Genomic DNA, 22,360 nt, shown 5'->3' with positions numbered 1-22,360 from the left:
GCTAAAGTTGTTTCAGATCACTTGGCTTCTGAAAGAATGTCAGTGAATATTGAATATTTTATGAATAAATTAAACTAATTTAAAACAGTTGCAATGTTTCTGTGTAGATACTGCTTGATTTTTGTTTATATTGAAGTGATCTTACAGCAAGGCTTTTCTTTCAGAAGAGAAAAGGTCTGTCTGTTAAGAACCAAACCTTAGGGGTAGATACCCACAGCTAAGAGACAGGATATCTGTCTCTCAGATGAACATGAGAAAGTAGAAATGAGTTGGGATCATGCATCCAGTACTGAAGTGAACACTTAGGAGCTGCCATCCACAGTGTCTGTGGCAATTAAACAAACCTGGGACTCATCTCAGTAGCTGGCCTGGATTACTGCAGTGGTAATACTGCAGAATGTGGGTGTTTGTGGACACCAGCCAACGGAAATGCAGCTTGGGGATGGCTGATTCTCTGGGTGTTTCATGATGGTAATAAGCTCTTTAATGAATATTTGCTTTTCTTTTGAACAGATGATCCCTTCAAAGATGACCCTTTTGGAAAAATTGGTAAGTAGCTTTATAACTCATAATGGTTTTGTTTTTCTAGATGGTTCTTGCTAGTGGGGAAAATTGTCACCACTTTCAGAGAAAAAAAGTAGGTGGAAATGCCACAAAAAGTTGTGATAGAATATATGTGACATTAGCACCTGGCCACTTATGTAAAAGCTTTTCAGAGAAGTCCAGTGCCAGTCAATTTTGCTCTTGTTGGAAATTCCTTAGCTGGGATTTAAGTATGTGAAAGTGATGAACAGAAGACCCCAAACACTTGCTGCCTGTTTTATTTGCAAAGTATTGGAACTGTGCTCTTTTAAGGGCTCTTAACATACCAACTTCCTTTAGAATCAAGTATTGAACAGGTGGGAAGTCTCTGTTTAGGTCAACTGTATAGGCAATGTCATTGAATTGTTTGCTTGGTCCTGAGTGAAGTTACTGGTGGCAAAAAAGCCAAATAACCAGTGGGAAAGCAACAGTTAAATAGGGTAGAGCACCAAGTGTCAAATAAGAAACATCAGTTGGGCTTGGGAAGTGCCAGGAGAGTTCTTAGGAGCATTAGGTTTTGTAAAATGCTTCATTTTTAGGGGCTTGGTTAAAGAACCTGTATGCTGAGATGATTCTGGAACTGCTGTTTCCATGATGTGCAGAAAACGTTGCCTTGTCTGATGTTTTGAATCACAGAATACAAATTATTCACAGGCAGATTTCCTACTTCAAAGCTTCTTGGCCTTAAATGTGTCACTTTGCAGCAGTATGAGAAAAGGTGATACATTGTTTAGTTTTTAAGATATCAGCTAAGTAAAGCAAGCAGAAATATTAGGGAGATGTTTACTTTTTAGATCCCTTTGGTGGTGATCCCTTCAAAGGCTCAGACCCTTTTGCAGCTGACTCTTTCTTCAAACAATCCTCCACCGACCCTTTTGTGACTGCTGGCACTGATCCATTTAGTTCTGCAGACAACAGTAATAATACCACAGTAAGTCTGGTGTCACACCTTTTACTGCTTTCTCTGTGTGATTTGGACAAAATAACCTGCTTTGTACATTTAGACATGCTTTAAAAAATTGATATTCAGAAATCATATAAAGGTTACCTCTGATCCCCTGGCTCTGTCTTGTCTTTTTGTGTCCTATTTTCTAGAAATAGTCACAGGTGAAATAGAAGTAAAAATAAAAACATTTTTAAAGTATTTAATTGTGGATCTTCATTGCTCCACAGCTAAGAGCATTTGACAGTAATGACTTAAGCTCTGTCATTATTTAACAATGACTTAAGCTCTGTTAAGCTTTAGAGCTTTCCAAAAACTCTGTTAGTTGGTGGAACATAATAAATGGAAATAAAGTCAGGATCAACCTCATCAGGTTATGCTCAGACACTTGATTTTTGCCTCCACACGCTATAGGGGCAAGAACTATGTGCTGTATTTTATCTGAAATCTGATGTGGTGTGTGGGGTTTCCCCTCAGAAAAGTCAGATTTTTCTATAGGTATATGTTTAGGTTTTGGTCTGATTTGTTTTTTTTTTTAATAAGAATCACCAAAGGTCTCTTGTAATGTGGAGATGCCTACTGAATGTCCCTCTTTCAGGGGTACTTCAGTCTAGCTTTTAGCTCACATTATAAATGAGCAGTGACTGAATACTCTTTTAATAAGGTGGAGTTGGGCATAAAACTCTCTCTGGTATATAGAACTTGTTGGATATGTAATATTTAAAGCTGATAGACAAACAATTGAAGCAGCTGAAATTCTTCATGCCATTCACTTTGTCTCCATTCTTTTGCCATCTCCTTTCGTTTTCAATGCTGCTTCTGTTCATGCCTCACTTCCAGCTTTGTGTAAAACATAAAACATTCATAGACATAAATAAAACTCAGATACATGTGGAATAAGAAGCAAGTTCAGTGGCTGTAGAGTGTGCCTGGGGTGGACCCACAGCAGCCAAGAGTGAGAAATCAGTGCACCTGGCAGTGGTGGTCCTGCCCTTGCCCATGGTGTGCACATTGTGCAGATCTCAAGGTCCTGTTACACACCACAGCCTACACCTCCAGCCTTAAAAACTAGATTTCTACAATTTGTAGTACTTAGCACACTATCCTTTCCAAAGTCATGATATTCTAATGTAATCAGCTCTTGGTCTTATTACAGTCCAAAGGAAGAAAAAACCAGGAAGGTCAGAGCTGTGGTGTGGGATTAGCAGTGGATTCTTGAGATCTGTACTTCAGAACTGAAGTTATACATTCATCCTAAATGCTTTACCACACCTCTCTGGAGTGTCAAAATCTCAGACCTCCTTGAAGATGGCTCTGGTTGTAGAAATCTGAGACCAAAATGAGCAGTAGATATTGTTGACTGTTGCATTAGCTGTTACCAAGTATGTTGCACATATTGTACCTTTTTTCCATCCTTTCAAAATATTAATCAAAACAGAGAGGAAGGGTTTCTATTAATAGGCTTGTTTACTGATGCTGATAAAAGCTATTTCCAGAATGTGTTATCTTACAACTTCTAAACTAAAATAAATGGTGACTGTATTCTTAGATTGAAGAATCTTTTAAGCTGAAAACAAATTTCCCTCCAAAGCAATTTTTTATTTTAGACAGAGATATCAAAGAAGAATGACCCTTTTGCTCCTGGTGGAACCACTGTCACTACATCAAATGATCTAGGTAAAAGTAGATTGTAATATCAAGATTCTTGGGTTTTATTTTTGCTTTTGCTTGCTTTTGTTTCTAGGCTTTTAACTGAATTTGCAACAGGGCATTATATGGATTTCCCTTGTGTTCTGAATTTTCCCAAAAGTGTGACATAAGGTACCTGTTTTCATGGGGGAAGTTTATAACCCAAAACTGACTTTATCTGCAGTATGTATCACTGAAGACTGATTCCACAAAAACTGTTCCTCTGCTTTACTAAAACTGGGGCAGTTCCTGATCTAAGTGTTTGGGCTGTTTGGATGGTCTGTACTGCTTCCCAGTGGGGTTGTTTTCAGGGATTTCATGTTACTGTGTAAGTAACATCAGGATAGCTCTGCACCACAAGAGTAGATGTGGAATGCAGTAACTCCTCCACTGAGATTTTTTTTACTGCTCAAGTTTGCTCCATCTGTGACCCCTCTCTCATCTGAGGGCTAAAGATGTTTTAGGGAAGGCTCTTAACTCCTCTTTTCCTAAACTGCACTTGCAAGTGATAATCCAAAACAGGAGCCTGTGTGTGATTTTGTATTGTAAACCTACTAATTTTAGTTCTAGGGAAAAAATGGTGTTTTTTAGAGATGCAGAAATGAGTATGGCACTTCCTTCTCTACTGTACTGCAGTTTTCACACATTTTAGGCACATGGGAATGCAAAGGTACTGTTGAATTAGACTGGGATGATGAGGTTCAGGTATTTGATTCCACAAGTGGGTCTGCAGTCAGAAAAGAGCTCTGGTTCATGTTCATATATATATATATTTACACACATAAATTTATATATATATATATATATGTCTGTATATGTATAGGTGTATGCACACAAAAAGCACCTCTGTGTGTATACATACATGTATCTTGGTAGAACATTTCCAGTAGTATGGTTATTTGGTACTTTCAGTGGAATTTAAATGTTTTTGATGTAGGAAAACTTACCAGTATTTCTTTTGAATTAATTCCTTCAGATTTATTGTTCTTAATTGGAAGTTGACACTTAGAATTTTTGAAAAAGTTTCTTAATAATTTGAAATGCTCACCACATAAAATACTTCACTTGAAATTACTTGAAGTTGCAAAATATGTAATGGTTGCTATTTAGTAATAATAGTAGAGGGAATTTTTCTTTTCAGTCTTTTATATTTAACTTTTAATCTTATTCTTGGCTTGATTTGTGTATTTAGCTACAGACCCCTTTGCCTCACTGTTTGGAAGTGAATCCTTTGAAGGTGGCTTTGCTGACTTCAGCACACTGTCCAAGGTAATGTGGAGCTGCTGCTACTCACAGAAAATGCATGAAACTGCAGTGACAAGGCAAAGCACACTCAGTTTCATTACAGTTTTGCCACTATTAAACATTTATAATGGCTGATTTGCTTGAAAAAGAGGTCTTGATAGCAAATTGTCCTGAAATTCTGTGAAGAATGCAATGTAATCTTTTCGGCTTGATAAGTATTTTCTCTCTATTTCCAGTGATTTCCAGTGATGCTATAATTTATTTATTTATTTGTAAATTTGCTGATTTTAGCAGCAAAAGTATTACTTTTGCATGTTTAACTGCTTTCAACTTTATAGTGCTGTGCACAGTAACCATTCCTGATTTTTCTTTCTGTTCAAATCTTCTGGAGTATGTGGATATGTGTAAAAACAAACAAAAGTATTTTCTTTAGTCTTAGTCCAAACTTCTAGTTGTGATTTAATATTGTATCATTGAAGAGGATGTCTGGTAGCACTGCACTGAAAATGTGTGTGTTGCTGTTTTGTTTTTTGAAGGCCAACAACGAGGATCCCTTTAGCTCTTCCATATCAGGCTCTGTCAGCAGTGTCACCATAACTAAAAACTTGTTTGAGGAAGCACCAGCTAAAAATGAGGATGTTCCTCCTGCACTGCCCCCTAAGACAGGAACTCCCACCAGGCCCTGTCCACCACCACCTGGTAAGAGCTGACACTGAGATGTGCTCACAATCAGCTGCTTCATGTTGGCAGAGGAACAGGAATCACGAGGGGAGGGTAAAGGGTCTCAGTTTAAAATAAACGAGCAAGATGTGAAACAAGTCCATTCCTGATCATTTCCTCAAAGTTTTGCATGGTGTTTGGGATTGGAGTTTGAAGACACAAAGGATTTAGAAAACAGGAAAAAAGACTTGTTACAAGTGTGTGCAAGAACACAGCATAGCTGCAAGTTAAATAGTTGCTAATGTGCTACACTGTGAATCTTGAATTAAATTATGCTTAAAGTGAGAATTTAGTGTGCTTTGTATGTTGCAAACACAGATGGGTTTAATGGAAAATGAATTAAATAGGGTTAAAGAACTGGCTTAGATTTTCAGGTTAACTTTTTCTAGGTGGCCTTGCCAGAGGTCTGTAGCAGTAACAGTAATAAAGCCAAGTTCCCTGGGCTGTTTTCCCCTCAGTGATAGTGGAGTTTCTGGGATATTCCATGGCACAAACCACTCTGCTTTCCAGAAAAGGCCATGATTATCATGCATAACAACACCTTCTTGTGCTTGCAACAAGGCCATATTACAACAGGCTCCTCACTCTCAGTTTGGTTTTGCAAATATAGAATATATATTTCTAGTATTCCTTTAAAAATTTCTGTCCTCTGTTTCATTGTCTTTAAAAATTCTACTGCATCATTTGTTTCACTGTTACACTAAGTGGATGAGTCTTAAGATGTTTTGAGAAACTGGCATGAAAGTTAAATGTGTATTCATCTTTTCCTCAAAAGAAGGGGAGCACAGTAGATACAGGAGTGCTCATACTGAAGTTTAAACTCATCTGTTTGATTCTTAATGTTGGTGTGAGATCTGGTTCATGCTAATGCCTTGCAAGTCATCATTTCCATTGTAAATAATATTAAATCAGCTGACATGGCAAGTGGTGATAATTTGAATGTTTGATGTTGGTCCTTATTTAAACATAAAAAGGATTTCTGACTTGATTGTATGGGAGTGGCTGTGACGTGGTGCACTTTTGGAAGGCAAGCTTGTAGGGGTGGAGCAGCAGCTTCCTCAGCAACAGATAATTGGGAAAAAATAGGTGGTTTTGATATGCACACTAAAAATGTGATTATCTTGATAAACATTCCCAATTAATTATTTTCCTAATGGAAATAAAATCTGAGGCACTTACATTTAATTATTTCTAATTACTTCCTTGGTTTGATTTGAAACAATGGAATGCTTTTTCAATGAAATACCCAAAAATCTTTCTTGTAGTTCTTCTCTCTGCTGGAAAGTGTGTAGAAGGGCTGTTGCCTCTGAATTCTGTTGCTTCTCTAGATACTGATAAACATTCCCATTTTTTTGATTTTGGGGAAGATTTGGTGATTATGTATTTTGTATTCTTACAATTATTAACCCTTCCCATGCAGAAATAAAATTCCCTGGTTGTCATTTGGAGATGCTTCTCCCACATTTTTTAAGAAATAGGCAGGCATTATTTGTGAGTAACAGAACTGTAAAATCACAGAATGATTTGGGTTATAAGGGACCTTAAAGATCATTCAGTTCCAAGCCCCTGCCACAGGCAGGGACACCTTTCTCCAGAGCAGGTTGCTCAAAGTCCCATCCAGGCTGGCCTTGAACACTTCCAGGGATGGGGGAGCACAATATCATCAGTGATACATGAATAGAACATCATCAGTGAGAGAGACAGCTGGGTTAGCTGGCAAGTGTCTAAGTAAATAATATGTTTCCCAGGGGATGTTCTCCAAATCTCTAAATCATTGCCAGATGAGAATCTCTTTTCCTCTTATGAAATAATTTTAGGTTAATTTTCAAAATTTTTTTTTAAATAATAAGCACCTTTGTTCAATTCTGTAGTTTTAATCTTAAATGGAAACAGAAGCAAGTTCTAAAATACAGCCACTGCAAGTGTGGAACCACTTGCAGAACCTGGTAGCAGAATTCAGGAAACTGCACTGAAACCTCTTGTGTAAACAGTAACCTACAGAGGGAGTGGAGGGGTGAAATTCAGCTCAGCTCTTCTTGGAAGTAATTGGGTTAATGTCCTCAATGGTGTTGAAAGTTGACTGGGGTTAAGCTGAAAAAACCCCAACAGAATAAGTGAGGGTTTGTCCCTGATTCTGTTTTTTTGCAGCTTCTTAGGCAAGAATTAACAAAGCAGCTCAGCCTGTGATTGTTATCATACTCCTTGTTTTAAACTGCAGAAATTCCTGGTCTTAGCTTAGGGAGAGGACCATAGTGTTTTGAAAACATATAAATGTAATGTATTTCTGCTCTCTGAATAAAACTGTGCTAACTTGATCCAAAGAAATAATAAAAGAGCCTTGCTGGAATGATCAAAGACAGCTGATAACCAGAAAACAATACTGTGCTGACAGAATAGGTGTTCAAAACTGTTAGAAATTCTCTTTCCAAAACAGTTAATAAACTGTGTTCCTGACTCATTAACATACATGTGTTCCTTTTTACCTGATTACCCTTTCAGAAAGTGTGGGCTGTACCCTCATTTTTTAAATTGGCAACCCTTCCCCTGAAACTACAGCTCCACCAGTTTGTGGGAAGTGGTTGCATTCTAAGTAGCTTTTGAATGGGGTTTTTTTTTACTAGTTTTGGCATGTTATTACCTGCTATCTGAAATTCATTTTAAATTCGTTTTAATCTAAGGGAAAAGACCTATCAATCAAATAGACTCTTCAGATTCCTTTAAGTCGAGCGACCCATTTCAGCCTTTCCCCACCCCAGACATTCCCAAAGAACAAGAAGCAGATCTATTCTGTGATCCATTTGCTCCCACCAGCATCAGTAAAGAGGCTGACCCCAACAATTTTGCAAACTTCAGTACTGTGAGTAAACGCTTTTTCCATTTGTTTCAGTATAACGGCAGCTTTGAAATGTTCACACTGAAGTCTTCAGTCTTATTTAAATTATTAAAACATATCCCATGTACACAAGGGATATTGCTTCCAGTTAAAACAGTGTTTGCATTTAGTTTACAGCTGAGGCTGTCCTAAAACAAAATGCTACAAAATGTTGTAGTTAACGTTTAAATTGCATTGGTTTTATGCCTTTTTTCATAGAGATCTTCTAGCTTTTAGAGGAGAGTATTTCAAAAATATCTATGTTCTAGGGATTATCCATTGTATCAATGTGTGCAGCAGATTTAAATTACAAACCTATAACAAGCACACTGTTAACTACCCAATTAAAAAAAAACCCAAAATGTCATTGTAATTTAACTGCCACTGAACTGTGGTCATAATTTTAATGTACTGAAATACTGATAAACAGCCTCATAACAGTGTATGTTAATGAAATATAATTTGATGAGTTTTGAATGGTTAGTAAATTCCAGACTTATGCACAATGAAGTAAAATAGTAAGTGTCTCTTTATAACCAGAATTCATTTCATAGAAGTCGTGGTGTCCAAGCAGTAGAAGCAAATCTAAAGGTTTGTGCATACCTATATATTATTTTTTTTCTTTTGAGCTTTTGCAAATAGATGTTTTGAAAGGCACCATCTCACTTTCAATCCTGTTAAATGCAATTTGCATTTACAGTATCTTGACCATACTGCTCTCTCTGTTCAGGCCTAATAAGCTACATGCTTGATTGAAGTAAACTAAGGATTGTCAGGCTCTCAAAGTAGACTTGCACTGGTTGGTGTGTCTTGGAGCATGGTAACTCCTGAAATGTGGTTATCCATCTGTGGCAGTGGTTAGGGAGACTGAGAAGCCACTTGGAGAGGAGTGGCAAAATTTTTTATTATCTTTGTGAAGGAAATAGTGTTATTTTCCAGCTGCAGTTACTAAAAATACTGAGTGCACCATGGAGAAAACTCAGGTGTTTCTGCTTTTATTTCTCCAGGATGCAGCTTAAAGCTGACCCCTGGAGTCTCTAACCTCTAACCCTTTCAGTTAATGCTGGGACATCCATGAGCACAGGGGCTTCACCTACCTCTTAATTTTTCTGCATGTTTGCTAGGAAGAAACTTTAGCACAATCTTTTGTGTTTTATTTAAGATAATACCCTTAGCTGTCTCTGATTTATAATCATTGTACCAGAGGTATTTAGTTCACAATCAGTTCTCACCAATATACATGGAAATAATCTGTTCTTTTTCCCCTCTCTAATATCATGCTGACCTTTCTCTGTATTACTACCAGCCTTCTAACTCTACAGTTACCCTTATCATTTTGCTGCTTCTTGGCAGCAGTATTTGTCATCTACACATTCAGAAACAGTCAATCTAGAGCTAAATTTTTGCAGTCATTTTCACCTGGAAAAGTCATCCCTAATGAAATCAGGATAAATCAGGACGGCCTACAGTGTGAATAGGAGTGTGCTTTGCAAAATGTTCTCCTGATTTATTCAAAGGTTTTCTTGTATGGACTGGTATTTAACCAAATAAAACTGTATTTAAATTATAGCACTTTCTGCTCAGTAACATTTTAGAAACTTAATACTGAAATTTCAAACATGGCATATTTCATTAAAATACATCCTTTTGATGGCTTCAGTGCATCTTAATAGTAAAACCTCAGACTAATCCAATTTAGTCTATTACAACTACAAAACAAGTAATATTTGAAGACTAGAATATGTATAACTATTGAAAAACTAATTGTCCCTTTAACTGACTGTTTGGACAGTAATAATTATCACTGTATTATTAATCTGTCTTATTTTGTCTTTTAAACTTGCAGTATTCTACTGAGGAAGACATGATTGAATGGGCTAAGAGAGAAAGTGAGAGAGAAGAAAAAGAAAGATTGGCAAGACTAAAACAGCAAGAGCAAGAAGACTTGGAACTGGCTATTGCACTCAGTAAATCTGAAATATCAGAAGCATGAAGTTTAGAATAAGATTTATCTGATGTAAACTGTTTTGTCCCTTTTCCTGAGTACCTAACCTATTTAAATGTTAATCAGAAAATGCATATATACAAGAAACTATGAAAGGTTTTTAATTTCTGAAAGTGATGTGAATGTTTCTGCTAAATTTAATCCTTTTGGTTATTGTTTGAATAATTGTTAAGTTTAGCATTCAATTTCTCTCAAGTTTTCAGGAGAGCAAAGTACTTTTCCCAGCTGAAAGCAAATCAGTTTATAAAATGCAGTTAGAGAGATTGGGGTTTGACTGTAATCTATCAGCAGTTGGTAATTGAGCAAAAAGTGAACACAGCAATTATTCTGTCATGGCTGACTGTCTCCCATCAAGCAGTTAGTCACTGGAAACCTTTTATTCTTCTGAAGGGGTTTTAGTAATGCCAGAGTTGGAGAGTGCTTTATTTTATATGTATGCATATAGATTCTTTTTCTCCTCATTGAAGATTTTATGTTGGGTTTAACATAATCTTCATGAAGTCTCCATCAGAAAGAGTATGTCTTTCTGAAACCTTTGTTGCTTTTCCTGCATGATCATAGGTTTTAAGACAGACCTGTTATTTTGTTTTATAAAGCAATTAAACTGAAAATTCATGTGCATTTGCTGTTGGCTAAGGTGACTGTCAAATTGTGAGACCCCACTGCTATTTGAGCCACATTTGCCTGTGAAATATGCAGCTGAACTGGCAAGTTAATGAGTTCCATTTGAAATAGGATTGAAAATAGAAAGAAAAAACAGGTAGTCTGATTTCTATTTTTTTTTAACCACAGTTGTTTTCTGTATATGTAATTTATTGAATGCCAACTGATAGTTGCACCTTAAACTGAATGATTTCTGAATGGTCACTGAGTCAGAGTAGGATTGATAGAATTTTAATGAAAATAACTTAATGAAAATAACTTATTGTTCATTTTGAATGAATTCTATTTGGAAAATCAGTTTCATTAAAATAATTCCAAAACCAATAATCTTGTACCCTATCTAAGGAAAATGGATGGCAGCAGCATAAACATCTAGAAGGGGGTTTTTTTTCTTGCACTTTTAACCTGTGGTATTTCTTTTGAGGAAATTGAAGTGTTTCAACACAAAGCACTGGGGCAAAGGGGGAGAACTCAGCCACACTTCAGTATATTTAAGCTCTTCCCATTACCTGTCAATGCTGCTGTTGCATGAGTTTGAGGGTTTTCAATTTTTCAAGAAAAAATGAGTAACCTGACTGGGATGGTTTTTCTTTTGCACTGGGAGATGAGCATTTAAACACCTGCTCAAAAAAAAAAGTAACTTAAAATTTTGCAAGTATTAAATAGTTATAACTTATCTTATACATCTTTGTAATGAGTGTACACTAATCTTGCAAATCATATGCTTAACTGGATTACATAGTTTCTTATCTTTTGTTAAAAATGTATACTCAGTGGACCAACACAATATTATATGTATATATTATATATATATTCCTGCTTTCCTTTATGGGATTTAAAGTTTTGAGTCATTTGATGTTACATTTCATGTTACTGACTCTGACTATAGGACTTTTACTCAGACTACCAACAAACCACTGCTGTGAGCTAAATGGCATTACTTTATGAAGTTTTAACTGTTTGTTTTGTTGGTTTTTTTTTTTAAACAACCTGTTCAGGTGGGATTAGCCTCTATTTATAGACTCCCCTTTTGTTTAAAAATTCTAACAATAGCCTGTAATTATGAAGAAATAAAGTTTAAGTACATAAATGTGAACTGTTTGCCTGTTTTTTCAAGAGGGTGCTGTGAGATGCAAAGCCTTGTGTGCATGTACTGCAGTGTGAGGTGTCCTGACTGCAGCCTGGTGTCTGTGGCCTTTGCCACCTTGCACACCTGCCAGGGTCACCCTCACAGGAACAGGATCCAGTGGCACAATTGTGTTGTCTTGTGTTATTTCCCCAGGAACTTCTCAACAGGTTCATTTACCTACCTAAGTTTAAATTGGCCGTTTCAGAATTTGAATATTTAGTAAATTTATGACTTCAGTTTAAGGAAGTTTTATGAGTGTTTAATTATGCTTTAGCCTGAATCTTCTACGTCATTGTGTACGGGGATGTGCAACTTCATGGTCTTGTGTTTGCAATACTGACAGATGGTAATTTAGGTGATACCAGATTTAGATAGCAGAGGGTAAGATTGGGAAAGTAACATAATTGTTCAAAATATTGGCAACTAAAGTCCTGTGTTTTCTTATGGAATTCTGTATCATGTCAGTGAATACTCTTGAATTTAATTCCATTGTTAACCAGAGTGAACATGAAGATTGGCTTTCAGGTGCATCAATTTTTTCTTATAAGAAGGAAGAGAACAGTGATTTTCCCTAATGAAAAATCTTTTTTGATCTTTTGTGGTCGGCAGAGTGGAGTTTAGTTGCCCGTGGTAATGTTACTGAACTCTTGAATTCTCTGCAGAATTGTGTTTGCAGGGACCTCTGAAGCTTAAATTAGAAAAGGTGCAGAAGTAAAGAGGAAGGGAGGGAAGACAGCATAATGTTATCCCAGAAAAGGTGGGAAGGAACTTGTACTTCCTCAGCTGACAAGCCATCAGTCAGTAATATCCTGAAACAGAAGTCATTTTTATCCTCAAGCTCTTTAAAGAAATGAGGAATAGCAAAACACATATAAATAACAGCAGCTGCATTCCCATTCCTTGCTCAGAATACTTGAGAATTCCTGTGGTGCCAAAATGGAGACATCTGGAGCTGCCTGGACTTTAGACTTGAACTGAAAACAAAGAGCATTAGTTTTTAGAGCAGGTGATAGAGGGGGAAAATGCTGCATTGTTTGGATGTGTGTTCAGGAGGTCAGGATGTTGTTTCTAGTTATCTCTTGCTGATTTAATAAGTGAGTATGGACAAACCACTTCATGCGAAGCCATTTCCTGTTCTGTAAGTGATAACAGGTCTCACAGTTATTACATAACTGCCCTAATCTGGAAAGACAACCTTGAGCAGAGTAAAAGGAATTTTATCCTTTTTTTTTTTGTATCCTGTAGATAGGATCAAAGTTATGAGGTGTTTTCTCTGTTGGTATAAGCAGCCAGTTGCAGTCCTGTACAGGACTATACAAATAACTGGAAATAAATAAAGAATTTAACAGAAGTGCTGTTTTATACAAGAAATTTGAGGGTTTAGTTTGCTGGTAATACAGGGAGAAATTCTTGCCTTTGACTTCAGAGGTCTGAAGTCCTGGTGAGAGCTCCTGTGACACTGCAAATTGTCAGCTCTCTCAGGTTTGCATGAGCCAGACTCACTCTGATCCACACAAACTGATTTTCCTGCGTGGCCAGAGTTACTGTTTATTCTGTTAAGACTATGTAGCATTGAAATGTTTGTATTCAAAGCCAGAAGGTCTTTAGGATTGATTTCCATAGAATGCAGCCTCTCCTGAGATGGTACATGAACAGGTGTGGTCACTTACAAAGAAAAAAGTCATTTTAAAAGACTCGGTGGGTTTTTAGGTAAGATCCTTATAGAATTTTTTTAATACTTACTGAAACTCTGCTTATACCTCCTTATTTTTAAAATTAGGGTCCTTGAGTTCCAAACAGTTCTGAGGATTTTGGAGAGTGAATCTCATTTTGGGCCCACATTCAGTAATAATTTTTACTGAATAAATAACTCAGTTGAGGTTTAAATCACTGACCCTGAATCCTGAAAAAGGTAAAGTACTTGTTGAATGTTAAACTCATATATTTAAATTCTCTAATTTTCTTTAATATCCTATCCATTTAACTTAAAATATTTATTTTACTGTCAGATATTAAAAGCAGAGCTCTTCTCATACATACAATACTATGCTCAGAGGAGCAAATTTGTCCTTCTGTTTTAGCTTTTTCAACTTTGTTCCTACAACATATAATTCTAAAAGTTGTAAAAAGCAATTTAGAGTATATTTTGGAGTGTTTATTAATAAAAATATTCTTTAAGTTAGCTGTGACTGGCTGCTGACAATGGGCTGAAGTGCAGAACTGCACAGAAAGTCTGGCTTCATTGTGAACGCTGGGAGCTGGAATGTATGAGCCTCACAATTCAGAAAATGGAATGTATGTAAACAGGTATTTTATGCTGGAAAACGTGGGCTTGCCTTTGTACCAAAACAGCTCTTTTGGCAAAGAAAGCACGGGAAGGTGCTTGTCACAACTCTTTTTGCTATCCCTCACTGAGCTAAAATGCTCGATTTAGTGGAGACAATCATGACTTCTTGGCTGGTGTCAGAAGAGGGAATCGTCCTTCAGTCATTGGATGTCTGCCTCTCTTCCCGGAGCAGCTGCACCCCGAGCGCTGGAGCGTGAGCCCGTCCTGCCACCCACCCCTGGTTCCTCGCGTCACGAGCCACATTGTCAGTGTGCAGCTAATAAATTCTTTCTTTTTTTAACCTTATACACCCACTGTTCCCGTTAATGTGCCCATTGTTTCTTTATGTCAACCCAGTCCTTCTGTTTGTCCTGCCACACCCTCGGCCGTGTATACCTTTGCCTTCCTTTGCCTTGTTCATTTCCTTCCACAGGCTCCTTTCTTTTGTTAATCTCTTCTGAACTGTTATCCCTGTAACCCTGAAGCTGCGTGATTGATACAACTATAACATAAATAATGGCCAAAGTAATGCAATTTTTTTCAGTATTGCATATTCTATTTGCAATTTCAGTGGGTTTGTTTTTCTTTAATGGAAGAGGCAAGTTAAAATTGTAAATATTTATTTTGTTTATGAATTTTATGTTAATGAACAAATTAAAGAATTTAATTAGTTAGATCTAATTATTTATTTATGTAATTTGGTCATAACTTGTGTGAGCCCTTTGGGGTGTTACTCCTGTGCTACAACTCGCTGACCCCTGTGCTGGGGGTGGACGGCTGCACCCTGGCAAACCCTGCCTTGGCAGCAGGTGCAGCTAATTGATAAACTGGCGAAATATGAATTACGTTTTCCTCATGCTTTTTCTCGAGAGGAATTAATGACTCTCAATTCCAGCACACAGAAGCGATGCCCGCGTTCCTCTGGGCCGTTCTCGGTGCGGAGCGACACGCCCGGGTCCCGCCCGAGCGCTGCGGTGGGGCCGGGGGCAGCACCGCATTCCCCCGGTGCCCTCCCCTCCCATTCCTACCCCATCCCCGCCGCCGGCGGAGGGCGGGCGCTGCCGCAGCCGCTCACCTGCGGGGGCGGCCCCTCCGCCCGGCCCGGCCCGGCCCGGCCCTGCCCGAACATGCGCCGAGGCTCCGGCTGCCGCCGCTCCACACACACCATGCGAGCGGGCTGCGGCGGCCGCCGGGGAGCAGCAGCAGCAGCGCCAGCCGTGCCCGCCGCCCTCCCGCCCTGCCCTCAGCCGCTGCCCGTCGCGACGCCTCCATGGACGCCCGGCCGGCCGGCAGCGCCGGTGCTCGGTACGCGGCTGGGGCGGGCCGGGGGGCCGGGCCGGGGGTCGCCGGGGGCAGCGCCGCCTCCGCCGGGCTCTGGGGATGCTCCGGCCCGGGCGGGCGGAGGGGCCGGAGCGGAGGGTCCGGCCGCGGGACGGTGTGAGGGCGGTGGGGTTCCGGGCGCTGCAGCCGCTGAGGGCACGTCGGGCCCCCGGGCTGACCCGACCGCCGCTCGGGGCTGGGGCCGGAGCCGCCTGCGGCCGTGGGCCGGGACCGACCGGGCCGGGACCGACCGGGCCATGCCGCGGACCGCTCCGGTCACCGGGCTGACCCCGATGTGGGCAGGGACCGTGCCCACCTGTGCCGGCTGAGCCACTGCGCGGGCACAAGCTGGTTCTTGCACTTTGAGGGGGGTTTCTTTTTGCTTAGACAAGAGCATCAGCTTGAGCTAATTACATACCTGCGCAGCAGCCCTTCAGTAGTTATATGCAAATTGCCTTTGGGCTTCAAAGGGTTGCTGAAGAGCGTGCCGTGTCTGTGGAAGACCAGGTCCTTTTGCTTGAGCTCCTGTTTGTGCAGCTTGCAACACACCTTGACAGCGAAAGGCTGTTCTTTACCCTGTAACTCAATATCCTCTTGCTCACCCTCAAGAGGCAACTGCAGGTGGATAACTTTCTCCATTCCAGGTGTGCACTCCCACTGCCCCTAAAATACATAAACTTCCCTTGTGTGCGTGTGAGAGTTGTTTCTTCAAAGCTGAATCAGTCTGCAAATAACATTCTTCCGCCATGATGATGGTGTGTTAAATTTTAGACGTGGCTTCGTTCAAGGTCAGCTTGTGGATTCTGTATTTGACATAAGACATTTATAATCATCTGTGCAGGAGTAGAAGCTTTTAAAAGTGCAGTTGTTGGAGAAGTTTGCTGCTTAGAAGAATGGTAATGGCTCTGTTCATGGTTCTTCATCAGGTGTTTGGAGCAGTGGTGTGCTCTCTCTGGCTGCACACTTTCCCTTTATCTTAAAGTTGAAAACAGCAAACATTTACCTGAGACTTTATTTCTGCTGAAAAAACCATGATGGGAAAAAACATTTCCTGAACTTTAGATTACAGAAGCTTTAGTACAACAGTGCCTTTTGGTGGCATTGATATTAATGTTAGAGTTATTACAGAGATCAAAGAAGGTGGTCTAGTGGCATTTAAAGCAGCAAAGTCCTGTGGGATTTAAAAATCTAGAGTGCTAGACTTGCCAATGATCAAAAATGACCTGTCTATTAGTATTTTTATATATAACCCCTACTTGGAAGTACTTAGGGTCTGGTTGGATGGGGCTCTGAGCAACTTTGCATAGTGGAAGGTGTGCCTGCCCACAGCACAGGTTTGGAATGAGAGAACCTTCAAGGTCCTTTCCAGCCCTGTGAATTCTATGATTCTGTAGTTTTTAAGAGCTTTATATAATTTTATTGCCATGCTCTATCTTCATAATTCTTTAACGGATGGCCCAGGAAGTTTAAAAATATTTTTTAACTCCAGGCTGGAGAGGTGGGCTGTGTGTTTGTAATAATGATGTTAAATGATACCATTAAATGACCTCCAGGTGCTGTGTTTGCACTGACAGTAGCAGCAGGATGAGGGACTGCAGTTGCATTGTGTTTCAGGAAGTTCTCAGCACGGGGAACAAAGTGTGCAGAAATATTTAGAAGCAGGAGGGAGCTGGGTGAATTTTCCAGGTCGGGCAGGCTGTCCCGAAAGTCTGCGTTACTGAAGCTGCTGGAGCTCTTGGTGCTGGCTCCTCATTGCCTTTCTGGAGCTCCATCTGCTGGAACCAGCTCTCCCATTCCAGGGTGATACTGCACTGGGATCTAAAGGGATTCAGGTGTTTCCAGTACTGTGCTACAAAGTGTTGAAGAGATCCATGAGGATTTTGGCTAGTTTGTGGGAAAAAATTACTATTTCCTTATAGTAGCCCACATTTTACTAAATCAGTCCTTTAAAATCCCAATGAAGCTCCCAGACAGTGTTTCCACAGATCTGAATTTGTGGTTTCTTTAGGTATCATGTGTGTTTTGGGAATAGATTGAGATTATCAGATCATAGTTGGAGGAAAAATGATCTAGTGGAATGATTGGAACTGAAAAGTAAACAGGTATTTGAGCAGGGGTGATGAAAAATGACCTCCCATTTTAGAGATTTTCAGCTGTTGTCTTCAACTTGATAGTAAAACTTTCAGTCATCTGTTGTGAAAAAGCAATTGTCAGAAGAAAGTCTCAACCTCAGGATGGTCATTCAGATACACTTGACTCAGTGGCTGGAGCCTCAGCTGTATATCAAACAGAATGCAGTACTGAATTTGGATGTCATTTTACATTTCTTTCTAACTAAAATTGCCATCCTGAACGGATGAAATCTTCTCACTGCATCTGCATTAAAACTTACTTTTTACCAACCCTTGTTTCCTGTCAGAAAGGGAAAAATTGACAGAAAGATCCCAGTCTCACTGAATCTGTCAATCCGAGTTCAGCATCAGCCTTGCTTATTTTGGTTTGCTTTGTTTTTTCTCTCAGGTGGTTTGCTTAGTTGCTTTTGCACTCTGAAATGGAAAGAATAATAACTATTTTCTTCTTGAAGCCACTGTGCTGAAGAATAACTCTTCAAAAAGGCCTTGGCAATGCTGAGTGCCAAGGCAACTTTCTACCGGTACTTCTTTTTCTGTTCTTGAGTATTGATTCAGTGGGCAGGTTCAAAGAACTGTAAAGGTGTATTGAAGTGCCATGCTTGAATTTTTACTGAATTGGAGAGCAGGTGCCATTGTTAGTGATCAAGGTGCTGTGAAGTATGCTTTGCAGGTGACTTCTGAAGAATAAACTCAGGCTGTTGGAAGCTCTCAGGGAAACATAATCTGTAATGTCACATAAAGCAATGATTAAAGGCAAAGCAGCAATCCCCTATTTGTTCAAGTATTTTGTGTCATTCCTATATATTATTTCTATGGGAGCTTAAGATACTGTTCAGCAGTGGAATGATTTTAAAAAGCATGATTTTAAGTTGCAGCAAAACATGTTACAGAGTAATTTATTTTGAAAAAACTTTGCTTAGATTTAATGAAAAAAAACAACAAAAAACCAAACACAAACCCCAAATCCAACCAAATGAAATAAAACCAAACAAGGAAGCATTTCAACTCACATGAAGTACTGCAGGAAAATGCTTTTTGGGCCAGAATGTGTGTTTCATCCTTTCTACGTTGGTCACCACACTGAAGTCTGAAAGAAGTGAAGTGTAAGTCAGCATAAACAAGTACAAACCAGACATGCCCAGGTAGCTCTCTTGTTACCTAGCCAGCCTTTATCATTGCTGATCAGTGCAGAATCCAACCAAAAGAGGGAATTACCTGATTTCCCTTCCTAAGCCTCACCCAGTCTGATTTCAGAAGTAATACAGATCTCTACCCTGACCTTGCAGTCCCTAGGAAAAGCAAATCTCACAGATTTTGTCTGGCTTCTTACCATGAACACAGCAGAGTAAGTTTGCATTTTGCTTTATGCTTTATTTTTTTTGTTAGCTGGGTACCTAAATGTGCTCAGTACCATTGCATGGTAGTGGTCTAGTGCAGCTCTTGATGATTTTTTTTTCTCATTAATTTTAGTGAGATGAAAATTAGACCTTTAAAAATTGAGAGTAACCATGTCAGAAGTGTAGGTGGACCAGAGGCAGGAAAACTGAAAAGTCAGAGGACTTAGAAAAAAGAGCAAGTGGGTATTATAAGGTTGTCTGAAGACCCTTAAAATCCCCAAAAGGAATGATATCAATCACACTTACCCTTCACAGTGACAAAGATTGTAGATCATCTGAATTTAAAAAGAGGAGCTATTAAAGCTTGCTAAAATTACTGTGGTGTGATTTGTGATGAAAATTTACTCCTAATTGCAGCAATACTGTTAATTTCTGTAATGCTGAATATATTTGTTTTATTTCAGTGTTGATCCTGTGTGAGGTAACCTTTTCCTTGAACATTCCAATAGATCAGTGGTGTTGCAGGATGTTTGGGCTTATTTTTGTAATATCCCAGACAGGATTGTGTGTCTTTTTCTATATTTTCATTCTGTCTGATGCAGGCAGTTCTGCTGACTGGGAGGGCTCACCCACGGTGGTGCATTTCACCCTCTGAGCAGCCATGGCAGCACAACAAGGAAAGGGAACAGTAGAAATGACACCCCCGACATTTTATTTGTCTGAACAAACCTATCTTAATGAATTTATTGCACTGTTTGCCCATTCAAATACAGGATGAGAACTGTGAGCCTAATGCAAACTAGATCCTGCTTGGTCCAAGTTAAACATGATGGGACCAAGGGCAGAACACGATTCTCTGCCAATTCCCTGGTCTTTGTGCTGCTCACTGCACTGCTTTGTCACAACCCTTTGATTTGTGAGCTTTTGCTGGAATGGAAGAGCTTTTTAAAAGACCTTTGACATTGCTGAGGCATCAATAACTCAGTGATTTGAGAGCTGAATTAACTTCAAAAATAAATGGTGTCATACTCCATGTACAACTTGAAATACTATGAATTCCAGAGTTGTATCACTGTTGTGTCTCTATGCAAAATATTTGGAGAACATGAATATTGAAATCTTTCCAGTTACTTTTGTTGCTGAAGTAATGGCATTTCTGCAGCACTGAGGAGTCTTAGACATGGGCCAGAAAAGTGTTCAGGAACACAGAAAGATAAATGCTGAGGTATTAACAGCTTGGCACATAGAACAGGAAGGGATATGGGAGAATTAATTTTCTTGCATTAACTTACTTGCTTTTGAATTATGAAGATATTTCTGTATTGTCTGAAAACTGAATAGTAACAAATTATTGTGAGAACTGCTTATTTGTTCTTTTCATGCAAGATTATTTCTGATCTCCTGTGGGTTTGGAAATGCTTGCAGAAGAAAAGAATTCTTCCCAAGTGTTGTGGTTTTTGTTCTCTTTGAATGTTGAGATTTTTTTTCAGGCTGACAACTTGTAGTGCAGTGTTGCTCAAAGTCAACTATTTAGAAAAGTAGTAGCGAGTTTAGGAATGATGTGGAGAACTGGAAAAGGTGTACCCTGCTATCTCCTGATGTCCCTGTGATTATCCAGCATTAGGAGGACAGAAAATGGTGTCATGGCAAGAATTTCCATGTTTCTATATCTTTTTGAAAACGGGCAGTGGGAAGGACATCCTGGTACCATGGGATGTGAACTGCTGAGCCTTTGCGTGACAAAGGGCACAGGGAGGAACACCTGGGGACACAGCAGGGGATGAAGACCCCCAGACTTTTCCCTGCTTAGTCTGTGAGGGGATAAAAGCCTGGGGGTTCCTTTGTTCAGAGTCCCTCCTCAGAGGCACCAGCTGAAGCTGTTATTTTGTTATTGCACCAAGATGAAATAATTTGAAGGATTGAGACATCTGAGACTCTGTTATGGGAAACTTGAGGCAGAGCCTGTGTCACTGTGTGGGATGTGCAGCTGTGAAGGGGCTTTGGCCCCAGCTCAGGTGATGGGAGTGTGACTGCCAGTGGCTCCTGGATGCTCAGACAGGGAACTTTCCTTAACGCTGAAACTGAGGCCTTTGAAATGTGCTTTGGGAAGTTCTCACGTCTGGGAATGACTGAAGTGTTAGCACTGGTGAAGCTTAAATGGTGTTTGATTCTTTGTATTTTACCCTCCTCCTCCAAATGAAGTTACCCATGCACGCAACCGCAGCTGACTTATGCAGATAAGGTAGATTTGGCAGAGAAATGCATCCATATTTTAGGATATCACTGATTTAACTTGCTTTTAATGTTTCACAGTACTGAAGGAGCTCTTGAATTACTATTAAAAGCATTACTACAAAGGCACAAACCTCAGACTTACCTTTCTTTGTAAAGTTCTGGTAATTACTGAGGCTGAGTACTTTAGAATTTTGCACAGTAAAAGGTTCAAGATGCTATTTTTATTGAAGAAGTCTGTAAACCCAGTGACAAATCACAAAGCTTATGCACTGCAAAGTCATAGTAAGAAACCAGCCAACATCATGCAGACAGTGAAATAAAATTATGCATAAATATGGTAACTCCCATGCTCAAAAACCGTGTGTCTCTTTCCTTTTGACAATGGAAAACATTTTTTTTAAGATGCTTTACTATTCATTAGTATTCCAGATTTTAGTTTTTCTTATTTCTGCTTATTCATTTTGTTTGATACTGCTGTTGACATAGAAGGGATCTGGTGCTTAAGTAAAAGGGGCATTGCCTGGGATATTCCAAGGACCTGTGTTTGCAGCTAGAGACAATGGGGATGCAGCAGAGTAAGGAGAGCAGTTCTTGCTGCAACTCCCAGGATGTGCTGTGGTTGTGATTTGTGAAGCAACCCCACTCGTGGTCCCTGGGGCAGAGGACAACGATTTCATGAATAACAAAGCCACAAGAAGAACCGTATGACTGTCCTTGCAAAACCTGCTGCCCAAAAGCAAGGAAGGAAAGAACCTTGTAAAACCAGCCGGGAAATGGCCTAAATGTGGAAATAATTCAGATCTGAGTTTTTTACATTTGTTTTCTTTACTTAAAACATACGTGTATGTGGGGAGGGGGAGGTTGCAGAGTGAAGGTTGTCTGAGCATACAGTTGTTTCTAGAGAAGTAGTATTCAAATAAAAACCTGCCAAATCAAGTCTTGAAGAACTTGGCAGAGACAGCTAGAGCCTTCACCGTACAGGGCTTTAAGGACTATTTGGAGAATACAATATTAATTAGAAATTGTACAAACATCTAGTGAGAATGATGAAAAACCTTTGCAGAGTAGCCTGTGATCCTGCCATGGAACCAGCCAGTTAATTTTGGGTTGTAACCAGTAGTTATTTCCTACTAGGGAAAAAAAACCCAGTAATGTCTTTTAT

At 39.5% G+C, this 22,360-nt stretch overlaps 2 protein-coding genes across 2 annotated transcripts in view; both read left to right on the top strand.

Moving 5' to 3' along the window:
- Positions 1 to 11,815, top strand: part of EPS15 (epidermal growth factor receptor pathway substrate 15) — a 47,853-nt gene extending 36,038 nt beyond the window's left edge. Inside the window, 7 exon segments of the mRNA XM_054638616.2 lie at positions 514 to 549; positions 1,377 to 1,513; positions 3,133 to 3,202; positions 4,407 to 4,483; positions 4,996 to 5,158; positions 7,858 to 8,036; positions 9,898 to 11,815. Coding sequence (XP_054494591.2) covers positions 514 to 549; positions 1,377 to 1,513; positions 3,133 to 3,202; positions 4,407 to 4,483; positions 4,996 to 5,158; positions 7,858 to 8,036; positions 9,898 to 10,044 — 809 coding nt within the window. The 3' untranslated portion in view covers positions 10,045 to 11,815.
- A 3,469-nt stretch (positions 11,816 to 15,284) lies between these two features.
- TTC39A (tetratricopeptide repeat domain 39A) overlaps positions 15,285 to 22,360 on the top strand; it is a 51,274-nt gene continuing 44,198 nt past the window's right edge. Inside the window, exon 1 of the mRNA XM_077182509.1 lies at positions 15,285 to 15,479. Within this exon, the coding sequence (XP_077038624.1) occupies positions 15,445 to 15,479 (35 nt within the window). The 5' untranslated portion in view covers positions 15,285 to 15,444. The remainder of the gene's footprint in view (positions 15,480 to 22,360) is intronic.

Source organism: Agelaius phoeniceus, chromosome 8 (assembly GCF_051311805.1).
Source record: "Agelaius phoeniceus isolate bAgePho1 chromosome 8, bAgePho1.hap1, whole genome shotgun sequence".
Classification (NCBI taxonomy): Eukaryota; Metazoa; Chordata; class Aves; order Passeriformes; family Icteridae; genus Agelaius; species Agelaius phoeniceus.
The sequence above is the reverse complement of the archived record's forward strand: the minus strand, read 5'-3'. Positions and strand labels throughout refer to the sequence as shown.